This window comes from Haliaeetus albicilla, chromosome 8, assembly GCF_947461875.1.
Source record: "Haliaeetus albicilla chromosome 8, bHalAlb1.1, whole genome shotgun sequence".
NCBI lineage: Eukaryota > Metazoa > Chordata > Aves > Accipitriformes > Accipitridae > Haliaeetus > Haliaeetus albicilla.
In genome coordinates, this window is record NC_091490.1 from 43,592,607 (window position 1) to 43,611,878 (window position 19,272).

Sequence of the window (19,272 nt, forward strand, 5' to 3'; positions counted from 1 at the left end):
CCTCATCTCCCACCCCCCCAGCACCTATGCCCCCCCTCCAAGTTTAACACCCCCCCAGCCCAGCTGCATCACCAGAAGGGTGGGCAGCACCCCCCCCCCACTCCTGCAGCCCCCCCAAGGACAGGCTCCTCCCGGGGAACAGCTCCTCCTTTATTGGGGACCCCGGGACAGGGATGTGCACACCCCCCTGCCGTCCACGGTCCTGCCACGGCCACAGCTGGGCCACCCGCATCCCCCCCCCACCCCAGCACCCTACACGTGGGTCTCCTGCAGCAGCAGGTCGGTGGCAGTGCCGGGCTCGGGGGGACCCCGGGGGGGGCTGCCGTCCCCATCCAGCCTCGCCAGCAGGGCTTGGGGGGCTTCCACTTTGCCCGGGGGCTCCTTCCTGGGGGTCTTGGTGCCCATGGGGGACACCGAGGATGTCTGCTTTGTGATGTCCCACCATAGCACGCCTGGCGGCAGCCGCGTCCGCTTGGTCGGCCCTGCCAGAAAGGGGGTGCGATGATGGGGGGGGGGGGCTGAGGGGGAGGAACCCCGGTGCTGGGTCACATCCCCACCCGGCCCCCAGCCTCACCTGGCAGGAAGCTGAGCAGGACCCCCCCCACCACTGTGGTGAGGGTCCCCAGCGCCCCGTAGTACAGGTAGGAGATGGCGTAGAAATCACCCACGATGGCCGGCCTGCGAGGGGAGGGGGTCAGGGACCCGCCGAGACAGCGGTGTGACATCACAGTGAACAAGGAAAGTGGCGTGACATCACAAGGCACAGGGAAAGCGGTGTGATGTCACAAGGAACAAGGCAAGTGCTATGACATCACAAGGAACGAGGACAGTGGTGTGACGTCACAGTGCACAGGGAAAGCGGTGTGATGTCACAAGGAACAAGGCAAGTGCTATGACATCACAAGGAACGAGGACAGTGGTGTGACGTCACAGTGAACAGGGAAAGCAACGTGACATCACAAGCAATAAAGAAAGTGGTGTGACATCACAAGGAGCAAGGAAAGCGGTGTGACATCATCAGGAACAGGGAAACTGGTGTGACATCACAGTGACCAAAGCAAGCAGTGTGACAACCCATGCCCCCAGGACCCCCCCGGCTGCCATCCTCCCCACCTCACCGTGCCGGGGCCGGGGACTCCTCACGGGGGGGCAGGGGTCCCAGGAAGACGGTGCGGTTGGCACCAGCAGTGCGGTTGTAGAGCGGGCAGAGGGCTCCGGAGGCGGGCAGCACCCCCATGGTGGCCGCGCTGGGGGGGTAGAGGGTGCCCCCCACGGCCACCCAGAAGGAGAGGGCGAAGCCAGTGGCCAGGCCCCCCAGCACGCCCTGCGGCAGAGGAGAGGGGTCCGCACGGCTCAGGGGAGCGGGCTGCGGCGGGACCCCCAGGCCCCCCCACCCAAATCTCCACCCCCCCCACCCCGTGGGACTCACGGCCGTGCTGCACATCGGCAGGAACATGCCCAGGACGAAGGCCCCCAGCAGCGGGCCGCTGATCACCCCCATGACGGTGAAGGAGCCCTGGAAGGGGGACGGAGAGCTCTGCCCACCGCCCCGGCTTGGGGGCTGCGGGGGCTCGGCGGGGGCTCGGAGGAGGAGGAGGAGGAGGACGGTGCTTGGCTCTGCCCCAGAACCCCCAGCCGCTGCAGCCCAGCCGGCTCGAGGGCTCTCCGGCAGCCAGCGGCGCGTGGCCGGGTCCCGCTCAGCCAGGCAGAGCCGGTGGGCAATGGCGGGGGGGGCAGCGGGGTGACCTTGGGCCCCACGCCGGATCCAGCCCTGCGTGGCGGGGCTCACCTGCAGCACGCCGCCGCCCAGCAGCGAGGCCAGAGCCGCCACCGTGATGCACGAGGTGCCGTAGATGAGCGCTGCGGGGGAGACGGCAAAGGCTCAGCAGCGTGGCACGGCACGGCACGGCGCAATGCGGCGTGGCACGGCACAGCTCAGTGCAGCGTGGCGTGGCGTGGCACGGCACGGCACGGTGCAGTGCAGCACAGCGTGGCACGGCACAGGATGAGGTAGCGTGGCACGGCACAGCATGGCACCGTGCTGTCCACCATGGCATGGCACAAAACAGTGCCGTGCAGCGCAGGATGGGGGGAGCATGGCATGGCATGGCATGGCACGGCACGGCATGGCATGGCACGGCTCCTGTGCCCACTCACACAGCCCCTTGGAGATGAGGGTCAGCCTCCGCGGTGACAGCGTGGGCAGCCTGGGCTTGACGAGGTCCTCGACGGTGACAGCCGCCATGGCATTGATGCTGGTGGAGGCCGTGCTGGGGTGCAGGCATGCGGCAGCGCTCAGCCCCGATGCCGGCAGCCTGCGGGGCATGGGGGGGGGGCGGCGAAGCCCCCTTTTGCAGGGAAGTTTGGGGTCCCCATGGGGCAAGGGGTGCCCTGTCCTCACCTGAGGGTCCCGCTGTAGGCACAGGCCAGGAAAAGCCCCGGCACCCCCGGGGACGTCTTGAAGATGTCAAGGACCAGGTAGGGCATGTACTGCGGGGGAGGAAGGCTGCATCGGGGGGGTGGCAGGACCCCGGGGGACCCCAGCCCCCACAGTGGGGCTGAGACGGGGACCCAGGGGTCCAGCCCCTCCAACCCTCTCGCACTTCCACCTCGCTACCCTCAATTCGGTGCTCAAGAGGGCAGAGCCGGTGGGGGCCGGTACCTGGTCAGGGGCCGAGACGTAGCCGGCAAGCAGGGGATCGCAATCCTTGTACAGTGCAAACATCACAAGGCCACAGGCCACCGCGCTGGAGACGATGCAGAAGAGCCCCACTTGATTCACCAGCAGCGCCCTGCAAACACCGGACAGGAGCACACCCGGCTGAGCAGGGAGGCAGGGGCCCTGCAGGGTGCAGCGTCTGTGCAGGGGTGCAAGGTCCGCGCAGGGTTGCAGCATCCATGCGAGCATGCAGGGGCAATGCAGGGGTGCAGGGTCTGTGCAAGGGTGCAGGGTTCATGCAGGGTCCGTGCAGGGGTGCAGGGTCCGTGCAGGGGTGCAGGGTCCATGCAGGGGTGCCGGGTGCGTGCAGGGTGTGTGCAGGGTCTGTGCAAGGTCCGTGCAGGGGTGCCGGGTCCATGCAGGGTCCATGCAAGGGTGCAGGGGCCATACAGGGATGCAGGCACTGGGCTTCCCAAGGGGGACACGCTGGCGTGCAGCCATCCCGCCCACCCAGAGCAGCCCCTTGTCCCCGTGCACCGTCCCACGCAGAGCAGGAGCCAGACGATCCCCGTGGACTCACATCCTGGCCTCCCTCTCGGTCCTGCAGGCCACGTAGCGCTGGACCTGAGCCTGGTTGACGCCGTACATGGAGAGCCAGACCAGCGTGCCACCCAGCACGAAGGTCCAGACTGTGTACCGGCTCCGTGGGTCTGGGTTGAAGCTGGGCATACCGGGGACGGGGGGGGTGAGCCTTGGCTGGCACCGGCCCCCCAGCACCCCCGGGGCAGGGGCAGCGGGGTCAGCATGCAGCAGGGTGGGGGGACTCACTCGCCAAAGTTCACCCTGGAGCCGTTGGTGGCGATGCCCAGCACCCTGGTGGGACCCCCCACCAGCAGCACCCCCCGGATGATGATGGCGATGAAGCCAGAGAGCATCACGAAGACCTGGAAGACGTCCGTCCAGATGACAGCCTTCATCCCGCCCTGCGCCAGACGGAGCCGTGGGTGAGCACCAGGGATCCCCGGGGACCCCAGGGGACCCCCAGGAACCCCCTGCTCCCTCCCTCACTATGGTGGTGTAGAAGGTGCAGATGACTCCGGTGGAGAGCAGGGACGCCCAGATGTCCAGACCGGTCACTGAAGGAGAAAGGAAGGTGCTGAGCAGACCCCCAGGGTGCAAAGGACGCCTGGGGTGGGACAGGGCTGAAATGTCCCCAGTGCAGGGATGGGGACGCGACGGGGAGCAGCGCCCACCTCCCCACCGCACCTTGGTTTAGGATCAGGGCTGGGGCGTAGATGACGATCCCCGTGTACAGCATCTGCAGGAAGAGGGGGGGTCCGGTCAGCGCCGCGTCCCACCGGCACCGCAGGCGCCGGGCAGGTGACGGCTGCGTCCGCGGGGACGGGGACGAAGCGTGACGGTGCCGCCCAAGGACGGCGTGCAGGCGCTGGGAAAACACTGGGGTTTTCATTCAAAACAGGGCTCCCGCCGGGCACTATTTACTTTGAGCCAAAGAAAACACGAGCACGGGAATGAGGACGCTTCCCAGGGGCTCAGGGCAGCGCCGGCACGGCCGGATCCAAACCCCTGCCGGGTGCCGCGTCCCCACCGTCCCCATCCCACCCCTGCACTGCGGACACGCACCGTGGCCACCACGTACTGCAGGGTCCCGCACAGCCGGACGCTCCGGCTGAACCGCCGCTCCAGGTACTGGGGACAAGGACAAGGGAGCGCGTCAGGGCCGTCCCGGCATCGGGGCAACCCGGGGGCTGCTCCGGGGCAGGATGCGTCCCCCACCCCGAGCCCACCTCATAGGTGCTGGTGAGCCCCAGGCGGTAGAAGACGGGGAGGAAGAACTGGGCGGTGAGCAGCGTGTTGAGCAGCTGCCCCAGGCACATCCAGAGGAATTTGGCTCCGTACCGGTACGCCTCCGCCGGCACTCCCAGCACCTGGATGGCCGACATGAAGCTGGCCGAGAGCGAGAGCCCCACGGGCAGCGCCGACATCCGTCGTCCCCCCGTGAAAAAATCCTCCGAGGTCTTCTGGCCGCCTTTGACAAGGCCGTGGAAGAGCCCGATGCCGGTGGAGATCAGCAGCATCAGCCCGAAGACCCCGTAGTCCCAGAGGCTGAAGGTGAGCCGCTCCGGCACCCACACCTCCAGGCTCCCTGCTGGGGCCAGCGTGGCGACTGCGGGGGGGAACCCCTGGCTGGGCACCTGCGGGTGGATGGGGACACGGCACGGGGACACGGCACGCACGGCTAGGCCAGAGCACGGTGGCACCGGTGCATCTGAGGGTGGCAAAACTGGAGGGGGAGAAAACTCCGTGCAATTATTGACTGACATCGGACGCGCAGCAGAAAGGATCGGACGCGCAGCAGAAAGGATCGGATGCGCAGCAGAAAGGATCGAGCGCGGAGCAGAGAGAGTGGCTGCCGCTCCATCCCGTCCCATCCCATCCCGTCCCCCCGCCGTCCCCAGGAAAATCTGTGCCAAGCATTCGGCTGCAAAGGGCAGAGCCCAAGCAGCAAGAGGGAAGCCCGAGCTCAGCAAGGAAATTGCCCCGAATACCTCTTGGTTAGGAGCATACAGGGAGAGGAGAGCAGCAGTACCCGGTCCAGCTGCTCCGTAGCCCACTGGGCACCGGCTCCGTGGCTCCAGGGAAGCGCCGGCACCCGAAGGACACGGCTGGAAGGGAGCGATCCCCCACCCCGCAGCCAGCACAAACAGGGAGGGTCAGAGCCGCTGCCGGAGCCAAATTTATCTCCAGCCGAGGGGACAAAACAAACCAAAGCTAAACCTTTACCCAGAAAAAAAGCAGCTTGTTCGCAGGCAGCTGCCCGCGGACCGGCAAGGACCGGGTGCCGAGGCAAGGAGAAGGAGAGCGAGGGGGCTGTCCGGGGGTCCCCGGTGATGTGGGGAAGCCGGCGGGTTGGAGGAGGCTGCCGCGACGTCCTCGGCGGGCGTCGAGGCGGTGGCAGGGCGAGCGGTGCCGCTGCGAGGGGCTGGCCGTGCCTTGAGCTCCTGCAGCCTGTGGGGCGGGCGCCGGCGGGAGGCAGGTTCAGGGCGTCGGGGTGGGACCCTCGGCGGGGAGGACAGAGCCGTCGGGGGCCACATCCATAACCCCTTCCCTCCCGCACGCCCCCGACACCGGCTAACCTCCGGTCACCTCGAGCGGCGGCGCGGCACCCCGTACCCCGGCGGGCAGCGTGGCGAGCGCGGGAGCCGGCCGCTGAACCCTGGTGAAGGCAGGGATGGCAGGACGGCCGCGGCTCCCGGGCGTGGGGCTGGCCCAGCTTCCTTGTTTGCTGGGACAAACATTGCTTTGTCTCGCCCAACCTCTGGGCAGGTTTGTCCCACGGGGATTTCCTCCCCCTGCCCAGAACCCCAGGGACAAGCCTGGGGTTGGGACCGGGGAAGAGCCCCGGGATGGGGACGAGAGCTGCCGTGGGGGCACCGTCCCCTCCGAGGCATTGCCGCGAGGCAGAGGAGGGTCTCTGGTCCTCGGGGTCTGGTTCCAGCCCTGGTGGCCTCGTCCCCACCAGGGGAAAGGGCTGGGCAGGACCCCCTTCACCTGCCTCATCCCTGGCTTTGCCTCCTTGCTGAGCTGGTTAGAGCAGCAGAAAGGGGAAAAAAACAATAAGCGACGACTGCTGAGCCCGGCCACATCCGCCAGCGGGTGCGTACGAAGCTGCACGGCACCAGGGTCAGGCGTGGGCCCAGCCCCACGGCAGCACCGGTGGCACCCCAGGGTTGGGCTGGCCGGGGCAGGATGGGGGCGAAGGGGCTGAGCCCATCCTGGCGGGGCTGTGACTGGGGCAGGGAGGGTCCCGGCGATGGGGTGCGGGAGTGGGGTAGGGGTGTGCGAGCAGCACCCAAGCCCCTCGCCCCATGCAGTGGGGTGGGACAGGATGAGGACTGGGATGTCCCGGCAGAGCGTCGCCCATCCCACGTGTTGTGGTTTCAGCTCAGCCAGCAACAAAGCACCATGAAGCTGCTGGCTCACTCCTTCCCCCCCGGTGGGATGGGGAGGAGAAAATATGAAGAAACACTTGTGGGTCGAGACAAGGACAGGGTGGATCACTCACCAGTTACGGTCACGGGCAAAAGACATATTCGACTTGGGGAAAAAACAAAATCAATTTAATTTACTGCCAATCAAATCAAACCAAGGATAATGAGAAGTAAAACCAAATCTCAAAACACCTTCCCCCCACCTCTCCCTCCTTCCCGGCTCAACTCCGCTCCCAAATTCTCTACCTCCTCGGCACAGGGGGACAGGGAATGGGGCTTGGGGTCAGTTCATCACACCTTGTCTCTGCTGCTCCTTCCTCCTCAGGGGGAGGACTCCTTACTCTTCCCCTGCTCCGGCGTGAGGTCCCTCCCACGGGATACAATCCTCCACAAACTTTTACGGCATGGGTCCTTCCCATGGGAGACAGTCCTCCACGAACTTCTCTGGTGTGGGTCCTTTCCATGGGCTGCAGTCCTTCAGGCACAGATTGCTCCAGCACGGGCTTTCCCATGGAGTCACGGCCAACTTGGGGGGCATCCCCTCCTCTGCCACACCTCCTTCCCCTCCTTCTTCGCTGACCTCAGTATGTGCACAGGGGTTTCTCTCACATCCCACTCCCCGCTGCAAGTTTCACTTCTGAAATCTGTTCTCCCAGAGGCGCTACCGCCATCACTGACGGGCTCGGACTTGGCCAGCGGCAGGTCCGGCTTGGAGCCGGGGAAGCTTCGAGCAGCTTCTTCGAGGAGCAGCCCCCTCCCCTGCTACCAACCCCCCCACCACCACACAAACCCAAAACACGGCGGTACCCACAGCACCGGGAGGTGGCAGAACCAGCAAGGTGCCCGGGTCCATTGGGGTGCCCAGCACCAAGTGGGGTGCCTAGGGCTCCCTGCCCCATTACCCCCCCCCCCAGCTGGTCCCTGCACTCTGGGGTGGTTCCTTTCTGCCCCCCCGCCCCGTACCCCCTCCCTCGTCCGGAAGCCACCCTCCGAGGAGGCTGTGGGCAGGAAGGAAGTCACCGAGGGGATTTTTTGATGCTGCCTGTCGCTCACAGCCGCCGAGCAGCCACCTACGCAGCCCAGGAACCGTGACCCGCTGCCTGGGACCCGCTCCCTGGGGCCGGAGCAGAGGGGTGCCAACGAGGCCGCCGGCACGGCAGCAGGTACCACACCGGCACCGGGGGGCTTCGCAGGGCCCAGCCGAGCCCAGCTGGGCACGGGGATGGAGCCGAGCATTCCCTGCCCACATCTGGGAGAGATGCGGGGCACGGGCGCTCAGCCCTGGGCCGGCTGGCGAGGAGGAGCGGCCGTGGGACAGGCTGGGGAGCGTGGATTTATCCACAAGCCCAGAGAAACGGCTGTGTGCCTCAGTTTCCCCTTCATCCTTCCCAGGAAGGGCTGAGCCCAGCCCTGGAGATGCTGCAGGCTTGGCTGCGGGGTTTTACCCCTGGGACGATGCCAAGGGAAACGTGTGGGGAAGGGCACGCACGGGGCAAGGTCCTGCCCCACATGGGGGTCACACTGGGGGGGACAGTGCCACCAGCACCCCGGTGCTGATCCCCCCCCCCCGCATTCTTGCAGCACCCTCCATGGCCCCACTGGGTGAGGACACCCCGCTGATCGGGGAACGCTCCTGCAGCCTCTCCTCTACCGAGACCGGTACCCTCCAGGTCTACCTGTACCACCGGGCACCCACCCCGCGCAGCCCCCCTGGCACCACCGCCGGCATCCTCACCTTCACCTTCGGCGAGTACACGGCCGAGGAGCTGTGCATCCATGCCGCCAAAGCCTGCGGTGAGCATCGACCGCCGGCGGGTTCGGGGCACCGGCCGTGAGGTCGGGGTACTGGCCGTGCCTGTCCTCGGTGCAGGGGGGTCACAGCACCGCTCTGTCCCCAGGCGTGCTGCCCGTCTGTCACCCGCTCTTCGCCCTGGCCACCGAGGATCTCAGCTGCTGGTTCCCCCCCAACCACCTCTTCACCGTCGATGACTCCTGCAGCCAGGTCGTGGTGTACAGGATCAGGTACAGCCCGCAGGGACGCGGCTGTCCCAGCTCCAGCCTGGCTCCCCGGGGAGTCTCTGATGGCTGATAGGGGTTGCGCACAATGGGGGAATGCGGCGCTGAGCCCCCCTCCGCTTTCCCCATCAGGTTCTTCTTCCCCAACTGGTGCGGGCTGGGACAGTCCCACCGCTTCCAGCTGCTGAACAACCGGGCCAGCCCCATCCTGGACTACCCCGTCATCGATTACCTTTTTGCCCAGGTGAGCCCTGCCAGGCTGGCATCTCTGCCCCCAACACCTGGGGCCACAAGTGGGGTCCCGTGTGGCTTCTTGGGTGTGTGATATGTGTTAACCTCAGTGCAGCGATGCCCTTTGCTGCCCTGGGCCATGCCACCCTCCTCCTCCCCCTCCAGCACCCACTGGCCTCTGGCCATGACATCTGTGGGATGTGGGTCCTGCTGCCCAGCTTGGCTAGAGCCGCTCTCGAGCATCCCATGCCGGGCATGGGGCACCCCAAGGTGCTGAGATGGGGGGTCACTGTGTCCCCAGGTTGCTGCATGCCCCAGGGATGGAGCCGGCTCCACTGTCCCCCAGGCAGCAGCCTGGAAACCAGAGCCAGGGGCAGGATGTGACTCACATGGGCACTGGGGCACAGGGCTGGGGCCGGAGCCACCCCACAGCCAGCCCAGCATGATGGGGGGGTCAGTAGGGGCCATCCTAGAAGCTCCTGTTAGCCGGGGGGGATGATACCTGCCACAGGCTCATGCATGGACTGGTGGTCTTGGGGTGCATTGAGTCTCCTGGCTGCAGCACCCCTGGGCAGGAGACGCACCCAGTGTGCGGACCCCCCCACACACCCAGCCCCTGCACCTTCCCCAGTCCCGCAGCGATTTCATCGGGGGACGTGTGGCGATGGCATTGAGCCTGCCCACGCAGGAGGAGTGCTTGAGCCTGGCAGTGCTGGACATGCTGCGCATCGCCAAGGAGAAGCGGCAGAGCCCCGACGAGGTCTTCAGCCACGTCAGGTAAGCTGGGGGCCGTGGGGACAGCCCAGCACCCATGAGGACAGCCCAGTGTCTCTGGGGACAGCCCAGCACCCACCGCTGCCTCACCTCCCCATCCCTGGCAGCTACAAATCCTGCATCCCCGAGCCGCTGCGGTGCCAGATCCAGCAGCACAGCTTCCTCACCCGCAAGCGCATCCGCCGCCGCTTCAGCAAATCCCTGCGGAAAATTGGCAGCTGCCAGACAGATGGACGCTACCTGAAGCTCAAGTACCTGCTGGACCTGGAGCGGCTGCAGCGGCGCTGGGCAGAGGAGAGTTTCCACGTGCGCTCGCCCGGCTCTGCCGTGGACATCGTCATCTACGTGGCCGGCGAGAGCGGCATCTCCTGGAGCTGCGGTGGCTCCGAGGTGCGGGCGGGCGGCTGCGCCAGAGGGGGGGGTCCTATGGTGGGATGGATGGAGGGCATAGAGACCATCCCCGGTCGTGTCCCCCGCAGAGCCGCCAGCACTTTTGCGACTTCCCCGACATCGCCGACATCAGCATCAAGCAGGCGAGCCGGGAGGGTGGCCCCGTGGAAAACCGCATCGTCACCCTCACCAAGACGGACAACCGGGTGCTGGTGAGCGGGGGGGGGCCGTCAGAGGAGCCCCAGTGGGGTGGGAGGCCGGGGTCGGCATGGGGCTGACCCCCCTGCTTGGCTCCAGGAGGTGGAGTTCCCCACGCTGCAGGAAGCCCGCTCCTTCGTGGCTCTCATCGACGGCTACTACCGGCTGACGGCGGACGCCCACCACTACTTCTGCAAGGAGGTGGCCCCCCCCCGGCTCCTGGAGGACATGGAGAACCAGTGCCATGGGCCCATCAGGTGCGTGCTGGGACCCCCCCATCACCATCCCCAACCCACGGGTGATGGAGGAAGAAATCACCTGGGTAGGAGCCACAAGGGCATCAAACACCGGTCCCCATCCTGCCTGCTGGGCAGGTGATGCTCAGGCCACCCTGGTGCCCACCGGGTTTGGGGAGACCGTGGTGGATGGTGAGCAACGGGGGTCCCCGGGGTCTCCCCGAGGGGGTCCACACTGCGCCTCACCCAGCCCTGCGGTTCTCAGCTCCGAGTTTGCGGTGAAAAAGCTGAAGATGGCGGGGAGCTGCCCAGGGCTGTACCTGCTGCGCCGCAGCCCGCAGGACTTCGACAGCTACCTGCTGACCGTCTGCGCCGAGGTGAGACCGGCACTGGCACCGGCTGGGGACCAGGGTGCCGGCACCACGCAGCATGGTGCAGGATTCTGTGCCGGGCGCTGCGGGTGTCACCAGGAGCAGGGAGGGAAACGCAGGGCTGAGACCTGGTGCTCGCAGGGACGTTGCCACCATCGATGGCCCTTTGGGACGGGCACAACCCTGGGGCTGCTGCGGGCACCCGCAGGGCAGGAGGGACTTGGAGGGGGCTCCCGGGGAGACCCCACGCCACTGAGCCTGGCTCTCGCCCTGCAGACCCCCTCCGGCCAGGACTACAAGCGCTGCCTGATCCGCAGGGACGAGGACGGGAACTTCTGGCTCTCGGGGGTGGCCCGGCGGTTCTGCAGCCTGCGGGAGCTGCTGGGCACCTACGGGCGCTGTGGGCTGCAGGCAGAGGGTGCCCGCATGCGCCTGGCTGCCTGCTGCCCACCTCTGCCCAAAGGTGACACTGCCACGCCGCGGCGGGGGACCGGGCAGGGCTGCGCGGTGTGATGTCATGGAGCGGGCTGGGTGATGTCACAGAGCGGGTTATACGAGAGCACAGGGAGGGCTGTTTGTAGTCACAGAGTGGGTTGTGTGGCATCACAAGATGAGCTGTGCAATGTCACAGAACAGGTTATATGGTGTCACAGCAGGCTGTGTCATCGTAGAGTGGGCTGCGTGACATCGCAGAGCAGCCTATGTGGCATCACGGAGCGGGCTCTGTGAGGTCACAGCATGGGCACAGGCTGCCCTGGCTGCCCCTCACGGCAGGTCCCATCCCCCCCCAGAGAAGTCCAACCTGCTGATCGTGCGGAACGGCTGCCCTCAGCCCCCCAGCTCCCCCGCTGCCCCCCGCCGCAGCCTCAACCAGATGATGTTCCACAAGATCGATCCCCAGAGCCTCACCCGGGTATGAGCGGGGGGGGGAGCTGGGGTGCCGGTGGGATGGGGTGCGTGGGCAGGGACCCCCCTCCCCGCCAGCATCCCCCTTCTCGCGGCAGGGCGAGAGCCTGGGCCAGGGCTCCTTCACCCAGATCTACAAGGGCATCAAGCGGGACCAGGAGGAGGACGGGTACTACCAGACCGAGGTTGTGCTCAAGGTCATGGACGGCAGCCACCGCAACTGCTCTGAGGTGAGGCGGCAGCAGCCCCCCAACATGGCACCAGGGGGTCCCGATGGCCCCCCCTGAGCCAGCCTCTCCCCGCTCCCAGTCCTTCCTGGAGGCAGCCAGCATCATGAGCCAGCTTTCCCACAAGCACCTGGTCCTGCTGCACGGCGTCAGCCTTGGGAAGGACAGTGAGTGCCCGTCCCCCTCGCCAGGCACCGCGATGCCACTGCCACGATGCCGGGAGGGCGTACGCTGGACCTGCCTGCACTGTCTCCCCCGCAGGTATCATGGTGCAGGAGTACGTCAGGTACGGGCCCCTGGACCTCTACCTGAAGAAGAACCAAGGCGAGGGCAAGGTGACGACAAGCTGGAAGCTGCAGGTGGCCAAGCAGCTGGCATATGCCCTCAACTACCTGGTGAGCCGGCTGCTGGCACGGCACCAAGCATCCGTGTCCCACGGTCCACATGTCCTGCAGCTCCTGCGTGTCGGCATCCCACAGCTCTCCCGTGTCCCTATCCCACGGCTCCCATGCATCCGTGTCCTGCAGCTCCAGTGCATCCGTATCCTTCGGCACCTGTGCATCCATGCCCCATGGCCCCCATGCAGCCGTGTCCCATGACTCCCACGCATCCCTGTTGGTTCACCCTGGCTGGCATCAGCTCAGCCCCATGCGTGGGGCTGCCCCATGGGCTGGGGCTGTGCTGACAGTCCTGGTCCTTCTCCCCTTCCCAGGAGGACAAGAAAATCACCCACGGCAACGTCTCTGCTAAGAAGGTGCTGCTGACCAGGGAGGGGGACATGGCCAGCGGCAGCCCCCCCTTCATCAAGCTCAACGACCCTGGAGTCAGCATCACCGTCCTGGCCAAGGAGAGTAAGTGCCTGGTCTGACCTGGGGTGGGAAGGGGGTGGCAGGGCCCCCCCGGCAGGTGCTGAGCGAGGCTGTCCCCCTGTCCCCAGTGCTGGTGGAGCGCATTCCCTGGGTGGCCCCTGAGTGCCTCAGTGACCCCAAGAGCCTGGCGCTGCCAGCTGACAAGTGGAGCTTTGGGGCAACCCTCTGGGAGATCTTCAGTGGTGGCAACATGCCCGTCAGCCTGCTGGAGCCCCAGAAGGTGAGGCTGCCCCATCCCACTGCATCCCAACCTCCTGCTGCATCCCCCCTGCCCCATCCCATTGCATCCCGACCCTCCTGCCCCATCCTGCTGCATCCCATCCCTTCTGCCCCATCCCTCCTGCCCCATCCTGCTACACCTGGGCTCTGCTCACACACCCACTGCCCAGAGAAGACCGTGTGCTGCCTGTCCCACCCCAGGCTTTCTCTGCTGGCCAGAGGTTCTGGTGACCCAGGTCACGCTGGAAAAGGGGCATCACTGGGGGGAGATGGGCACCCAGGGCACCTGGAGCCGGGGTCTCGCAGGGCTCTGGACCCCCCCAGTCCCGATGCACGGTAGAGACGGCCGTGGGGTCCAGCGCCACAGGGATGGGCAGTAACCTAACATCCTGCAGCCTTTGGGTGATGCTCAGGGCAAGGGGTTTGCACAGCCTGGTGAGGAGCGTGGGGGCTGTTCGGGAGCTGCTTGGAGGGCGAGGCATGGGGCCAGGCACCTCACAGCCATCCCCAGCACCCTCTCCTACCCCCTCCTAGAAGCTGGATTTCTACCAGAGCAACCTCCAGCTTCCCGCACCAAAGTGGACGGAGCTGGCCATGCTCGTTGCGCAGTGTATGGACTACCAGCCCCACCGCCGGCCCTGCTTCCGCGCCCTCATCCGGGACCTCAACAGCCTCATCACCTCTGGTGAGCCCTGGGATGGTGTGTGTGTGTGGGGGGGACAGGGTCCATCCCCCCCAGTGCCCTCACCACCTACTTCCCCCAGATTATGAGCTGCTTTCGGACCTGTCGCCCACGGACGTGACGCTCCGGGACAGTTTCTGGGGGTATGAGCCCCTCACCATGTGCCAGGACCCCACGCACTTTGAGGAGCGGCACCTCAAGTACATCTCCCTTCTGGGCAAGGTGAGGGGGGGCAGAGGGGGCCCTGTCCCCCAAGAGTCCTCCCCCTTACCTGCATTTTGGGGCATGAAACATCCCCTGCTCGTGGGGGGATGCTTTGCCCTCCAAAGCTAAGAACCGCTTGGTTTGTGCCCGTGGCCTCATCTGTGGGATCTGGGAGGGGGACCAGGGGCTGGGGACATAGTGGGGGTCTCTGAGACATCCCCCTCCCCCCCCGAGACACCCCAGCATCCTGCATCCCCACCCGGCTCTCCCTGGCCAGGGCAACTTTGGGAGCGTGGAGCTGTGCCGCTACGACCCGCTGGGCGACAGCACGGGCGAGCTGGTGGCAGTGAAGAAGCTGCAGCAGGATTCGGCCAAGGAGCTGCGGGATTTCGAGAGGGAAATCCAGATCCTGCACTCGCTGCAGCACGACTTCATCGTCCAGTACCGTGGCATCTGCTACAGCCGGGGTGAGCACGGCGTGGGGCAGGGAGCGGGCAGGGAGCGGGCAGGGCTCTCCGCAGTGATGCTGCCTGCACACCCGGCCCCGACTCTGCCCGCATCCCGGCCGGAGGGTGATGGATGTGTGTGCAGGACGGCGTGGGCTGCGGCTGGTGATGGAATACCTGCCCAATGGCTGCCTGCGGGACTACCTGCAGAAGAACCAGCCCCGCCTGGACCACAGGACCCTGCTCCTCTACGCCTGGCAGATCTGCAAGGTGGGACCGCGGGGGTTCGGCAGCAAAGAGGGTCTTGCTCTTCTGGGGACAGGGACAGATGGGGATGGAGCAATACCACAGCTCACCCAGGGGGTCGTGGTCCAGCTGGGATGAGCCCCTGGGGATGCTGCTGGGTCCCGGCACCAGCGAGCGGCTGCATCCCACATAGGGCATGGAGTACCTGGGAGCGCAGCGCTGCGTGCACCGGGACCTGGCCAGCAGGAACATCCTGGTGGAGAGCGAGACCCATGTCAAGATCGGGGACTTCGGGCTGGCCAAACTGCTGCCGCAGGACAAGGAATATTACGTGGTGCAGGAGCCCGGCCAGAGTCCCGTCTTCTGGTGAGGGTGGCACCAAGGGTGGGGGGGGGCACACGGGGCTGCCGGCCGGGCTGGATCCAGCGGTCAGCATCCTCCTGCCGGCAGGTACGCGCCCGAGTCCCTGGCGGACAACGTCTTCTCCCGGGCATCCGACATCTGGAGCTTTGGGGTCCTCCTCTACGAGCTCTTCACCTACAGCAGCAAGAGCAAGAGCCCCTCAGAGGTGAGACCCCCCTCTCCCCGCAGGGGCTGGGGTCCCACTGCCCCCACCCTGGACCCATTACCTTCAGGACGAGACACCGTCTCTGGTGGCTCCGCGCTGACAGCCATCCCTGTGCCTGCAGGAATTCCTCCGCATGATGGGCGCCGAGAAGGCGGCACAGATCATCTGGCACTTGCTGGAGCTCCTCAAGGACAACCGGCGTCTCCCGGTGCCGGCCGGCTGCCCTGTGGAGGTGAGAGCCCTGCCCAGGCTGGTGGGGGTCCCAGGGAGGGGGGGGTCCCGGGGGTCACCCCACTCCCCTGACATCCCTGTCCCTTGTTCCCAGATCTACACGCTGATGCTGAACTGCTGGTCCTTCACCCCCACTGCCAGACCCACCTTTGGGGAGCTGGCCCCCAAGATCGAGGCGCTGCGGGACAGCAGGAGCAAAGCCCGTGGGTAGCCACCCTGGGCCACTGGGACCCCGGCCACCCACCTTCCTCCCCAGCACCAGGCAGTGACAGACGGACACACGGCCGCAGTGATGCTTCAACGTGCCTTAATGGCTGCAGTGCCAGTGGAGGGGTGCGGCATGGGGGTGGGGGGGTTGCGGTCCCCATCAACCCCCCCACCGTGCAACGCTGCTCTGCTTCCCCCCTTGGCAGGCAGACCCCCCCCTCCTGTGCGATGCTGCTTCTATTTACCCCCCTTCTGCCTGTCGCTGCCCACGCCATGGTGGGATTCGGCCGTTTTCTGGTAAAGTTTGGTAAATTTGCCAGCTGGGGTGAGACGAGAGGGGATGCACGGGGAGAGGGGACACGGAGGGGAGAGGGGACACACAGGGGTCTGGTCACTGTGGAGCTGCTGGGGGATGTTGGCTGGGAGAGAGTGGGGAGGGGTGAGGGTGCCCACGGGACATCCCGGCAAGGGGGTCCCAGGCCCAGCACTCACCGCAGGCTTTCCCCAGGGCAGGGGGTGGCTCCCGTGAGGCCATGAGGATGTGGGTGACCTCACGTGCCCATACGGCCCCTAAACTGGTTTTGCCACAACGGCTGCCAGCACCCAGCACCGCATGGCACCCACAGCACAGCACTCCAAGGCTTGGGCAGGTGGCAGCTGTGGCCACAGCACCATCCTGCTGGGCTTCGCTCCTTGTCCACTGCTTAAATCCTCCTCCCACGGCCCTGAGCCTGGCACGTGCCTGTGGCATGGCACGGCATGGCACGGCATCGTCTGCCTCCAGGACCGAGCATCCCACTGGGGCCAGGGCCATCTCCACTGAGGGTCATCACCCACCTTGCAGCTTGTCCCCCCCAGCCTGCTCACAGGGCTGGGGACAGCGCAGAGATTTTGGGGGCTCTGCAGAGGGACCCCCTGAGGCAGGGACCTCGCTGGGGGTAAACACCCATCCCAGCGGGGTCAGGGGTTCCTCTTGCTCCCACCCTAAGCCCACGATCCCCCTCATGCCAGCCTCGTCGTCCCTGCACCCCCATCCTCCAGGAAGGCTCTAGACCCCATGCCCTCATTAACAACATGGGTTCATTTATTCTCCCTCCAGTGCCTCAGGGGTCCCCTGGCCATGGGAGAGCAGATCTGGGGTAAAACCAGGCAGAAAGGGGCCAAGGGCAGGATGGGTGCGTGGTGGCACGTAGCAGTCTGCAGGGTGGGAGCCAGGGCTCAGCATCACAGACAGTTCTCTGCCCTCCTGGTGGGACAACGCTGGAGAGGGGGGGTTGACTCCGGGGTCCCCCCCAGAACAGCAGCTACGAGGGATCTGGGGAAAGCCACAGCCCGAGCCACCCTCAGGTTGCACCGGCATTTTATCCTGGCTCTCGGTCCTCCTCGGCCGCCCTAGAAGATGCTCACCCTCTTGCCGCAGAGCAGCTGGGGCTCGTGGATGGCCTGCCACATCACCGCCATCTCGTAGGGCGTGAAGCGGTGCACCAGCAGCAGCTCCTGGTAGTTGCAGGGATCGAAGGGGTTGGTCTTGGCCAGCACCCCCACACCCACGGTCCGGATGCCGGCGTGGGAAGCGGGCAGCAGCCCTGCCTTCTCCAAGCACATGCCCAGGTAGACGTCGTCGATGGGGAAGAGCTCAACATCCCGCGACTCCCGAGAAATCACACGGGCGGTGAAGCCGGACATGAGCATCCCGCCACCGCCACAGTAGGGTGGGTAGTGGTCAGAGGCCAGGAGCTGCGTGGGCACGAAGTACTTGCTGCGCTGGAGCCGGACGGGGCTGTTGTTGACGAAGAGCTGCCCCACCATGAGGTGCTGCTCCTGGACGCCCCTCGCGAAGCGGACGACGTTGTCCGTGTTGACGAAGACGTCGTCGTCCCCGTTGAAGATGAAGCGGACGCCAGGGCAGTGCTCCTCCAGCCAGGCGTGGAAAAGTACCTGCTTCAGCGTCAGGTTGAAGAAGGTGTCCCTGAAGTCCCACTGCAGCACGTCCCCGTGCTCCCGCTGCTCCAGCCGCAGGAGCCAGTTGAGTTTCTTGGCATCCTGGGCGCTGGGGGCCACCCCCACAAGGAAGACTCGGCGGATGAAGGCTCCTTCAAAGGTCTTCTCCTGCCCCCAGGTCTTGCGGATCACCTCCCGCCGCTCGTAGTTCACCGGTGATGACTTAATGGCCAAGAGGAGAAAGATGTTGGGGGACCCCTTGAGCCCCCCGCATTTGCCGGGGATGCTGAGCAGCGCCGGGAAGGACCGGCAGTGCCGGTACCGCATGAAGTCCTGCACGTGGCCGGGCAGCTTGGCAAAGCCGGAGATGTTGTGGACCGAGGCATTGGCCACGCACGGGGCAGGGGTGGGCAGAACCCGGGTCGGGGGGAGCCTGGGGGCTGCCCGGGGGCTGGGGAGGGTCCTGCGCTCAGGGACCATACCGGGCCACAGCTGGTCAGCATGGTAGAGCAGGTAGCCAAGCCCCAGGAGCCCCACGGCGACCAGACCCCACAGCTCCAGCCTGTAGCACCGCGGGGATGTTCTCTGCAAGAGACGGGGAGCAGGATTCGGCACCGGTCATCCCTGCAGCCCCCGGGCACCCACACCCAGAGAGATGCCCCAGGCTGGGGCACGGCATCCTTCCCTGTGGAGCTGGACCACGGAGCTCCCGGCATGCAGAGGGGAGCGGGGCGATCTTGCCGCACCAGATGGTCGCACCGTGCCACAGGCAACCGCAGGGAGGTCCCAGGCTGGGCAGAGCACCCTTGGGTGCAGGGCAGCATCTGACTCCTCCAGCTGCGGTGGGAAACGTGCAGCAGACCCAAAGAGTGCAATAAACCACCAGTTCTGGGCCATTCTCCTTTGGGAGAGCAAACACAGGGTACAGCCCTGAAACCTGGGGATGGCCAGCAAGGGTGCACAAGGGATACCCAAGGAGTTCCCGCTGGCTCAAGGTGTAGGGAGGAGGTGGCAGGGTGGTCCCGGGTGCAAGGAGCCCACACGGATTTGCTGTGAGCAGCCCTCATCCTCAGAGACAAAGCACCGGGACAGGGGTTCCCCCGGGCAGCACACGGGGACCCTGGCAAGACCCTGGCTGCCACTCGCCCATCGGCACCGCGCAGAGCCCAGTGGGACAGGGACAGATCCGTCCAGCCCTTACCCAAGGCGGTGGCACCGTCCCAGTGCCCAGGAGTGCCGGCATGGACCCTGCTGCACCCCAAAGAGCTGTGAGTCCCCCTGGACCCCCCCGGTACCTTGTTGCAGAGCCAGCTCAGGGCCATCCTTGCACCGCGCCTCTCCTGGAGCCGGGAGCGCAGCAGCCCCAGCGGCACAGGTATCTCCCGCAGGGATCGTCCCCCTGCCAGGTTCTGTGATGCCACCCGTCCGTCCGTCCGCCCACTCCTTTACCCCTCTACCTGCCACAGGTGGGGCAGCAGCACCCACGGGCACAAGGAAAAGGCTCGGCAAAGCGCTGCCGGCTCCCTGCCTCGGTTTCCCCCAGCCCCGCAGCACCAGAGCCCCCGGGGAGCCACGGCACATCGGCTGAGCCCAGTTTCCAAGGAGAGGCCCGGAGGCCCCGGGGATGGACGTCACGGC

At 66.3% G+C, this 19,272-nt stretch overlaps 3 protein-coding genes across 4 annotated transcripts; 1 reads left to right on the plus strand and 2 right to left on the minus strand.

Annotated features, from left to right (window-relative positions):
* Nucleotides 1–251: 251 nt before the first annotated feature.
* Nucleotides 252–7,908, minus strand: SLC5A5 (solute carrier family 5 member 5). The gene is made up of 17 exons (XM_069790736.1): nt 7,636–7,908; nt 7,338–7,434; nt 5,465–6,265; nt 4,468–4,964; nt 4,304–4,369; nt 3,926–3,977; nt 3,728–3,795; nt 3,488–3,642; nt 3,240–3,380; nt 2,663–2,792; nt 2,402–2,490; nt 2,158–2,270; nt 1,790–1,860; nt 1,430–1,516; nt 1,119–1,324; nt 575–678; nt 252–482 (listed from the first exon to the last, which is right to left on the minus strand). The coding sequence occupies exons 1-17, from the start codon at nt 7,906–7,908 to the stop codon at nt 253–255; spliced, it is 3,180 nt and encodes a 1,059-aa protein (XP_069646837.1). The 3' UTR covers nt 252.
* JAK3 (Janus kinase 3) lies at nt 7,680–15,984 on the plus strand. 2 transcript variants are annotated; one of them, XM_069790526.1, is made up of 24 exons: nt 7,680–7,835; nt 8,254–8,466; nt 8,571–8,694; nt 8,821–8,932; nt 9,551–9,696; nt 9,801–10,083; nt 10,173–10,295; nt 10,381–10,538; nt 10,783–10,894; nt 11,165–11,351; nt 11,680–11,801; nt 11,893–12,024; nt 12,104–12,188; nt 12,283–12,416; nt 12,734–12,872; nt 12,959–13,110; nt 13,644–13,794; nt 13,874–14,013; nt 14,273–14,462; nt 14,587–14,711; nt 14,881–15,053; nt 15,138–15,255; nt 15,377–15,487; nt 15,581–15,984. In XM_069790526.1, the coding sequence occupies exons 2-24, from the start codon at nt 8,262–8,264 to the stop codon at nt 15,695–15,697; spliced, it is 3,339 nt and encodes a 1,112-aa protein (XP_069646627.1). In that variant the 5' UTR covers nt 7,680–7,835; nt 8,254–8,261; the 3' UTR covers nt 15,698–15,984. The 2 variants fall into 2 exon arrangements, with proteins under 2 accessions (XP_069646627.1, XP_069646628.1); XM_069790527.1 differs by lacking the exon at nt 7,680–7,835 and having other exon boundaries at nt 8,213–8,466.
* Nucleotides 15,985–16,756: 772 nt separating this feature from the next.
* Nucleotides 16,757–19,214, minus strand: B3GNT3 (UDP-GlcNAc:betaGal beta-1,3-N-acetylglucosaminyltransferase 3). The gene has a single exon (XM_069790535.1). The coding sequence runs from the start codon at nt 18,112–18,114 to the stop codon at nt 17,086–17,088; it is 1,029 nt and encodes a 342-aa protein (XP_069646636.1). The 5' UTR covers nt 18,115–19,214; the 3' UTR covers nt 16,757–17,085.
* Nucleotides 19,215–19,272: the final 58 nt, after the last annotated feature.

What these genes read in the sequence shown, in the direction of transcription:
- B3GNT3 (XM_069790535.1), bottom strand. Translation starts at nt 18,114, where the DNA reads ATGGTCCCTGAGCGCAGGACCCTCCCCAGCCCCCGGGCAGCCCCCAGG.
- JAK3 (XM_069790526.1), top strand. Translation starts at nt 8,262, where the DNA reads ATGGCCCCACTGGGTGAGGACACCCCGCTGATCGGGGAACGCTCCTGC. An exon ending in AGACGGACAACCGGGTGCTG is followed by an intron (nt 10,296 to 10,380) that starts GTGAGCGGGGGG and finishes GCTTGGCTCCAG; the next exon opens with GAGGTGGAGTTCCCCACGCT. An exon ending in GCCACCGCAACTGCTCTGAG is followed by an intron (nt 12,025 to 12,103) that starts GTGAGGCGGCAG and finishes CCCCGCTCCCAG; the next exon opens with TCCTTCCTGGAGGCAGCCAG.
- SLC5A5 (XM_069790736.1), bottom strand. Translation starts at nt 7,908, where the DNA reads ATGCTCGGCTCCATCCCCGTGCCCAGCTGGGCTCGGCTGGGCCCTGCG. An exon ending in GCACCTTCTACACCACCATA is followed by an intron (nt 3,643 to 3,727) that starts GTGAGGGAGGGA and finishes CGTCTGGCGCAG; the next exon opens with GGCGGGATGAAGGCTGTCAT. An exon ending in CCTCATCTCCAAGGGGCTGT is followed by an intron (nt 1,861 to 2,157) that starts GTGAGTGGGCAC and finishes TCTCCCCCGCAG; the next exon opens with CGCTCATCTACGGCACCTCG.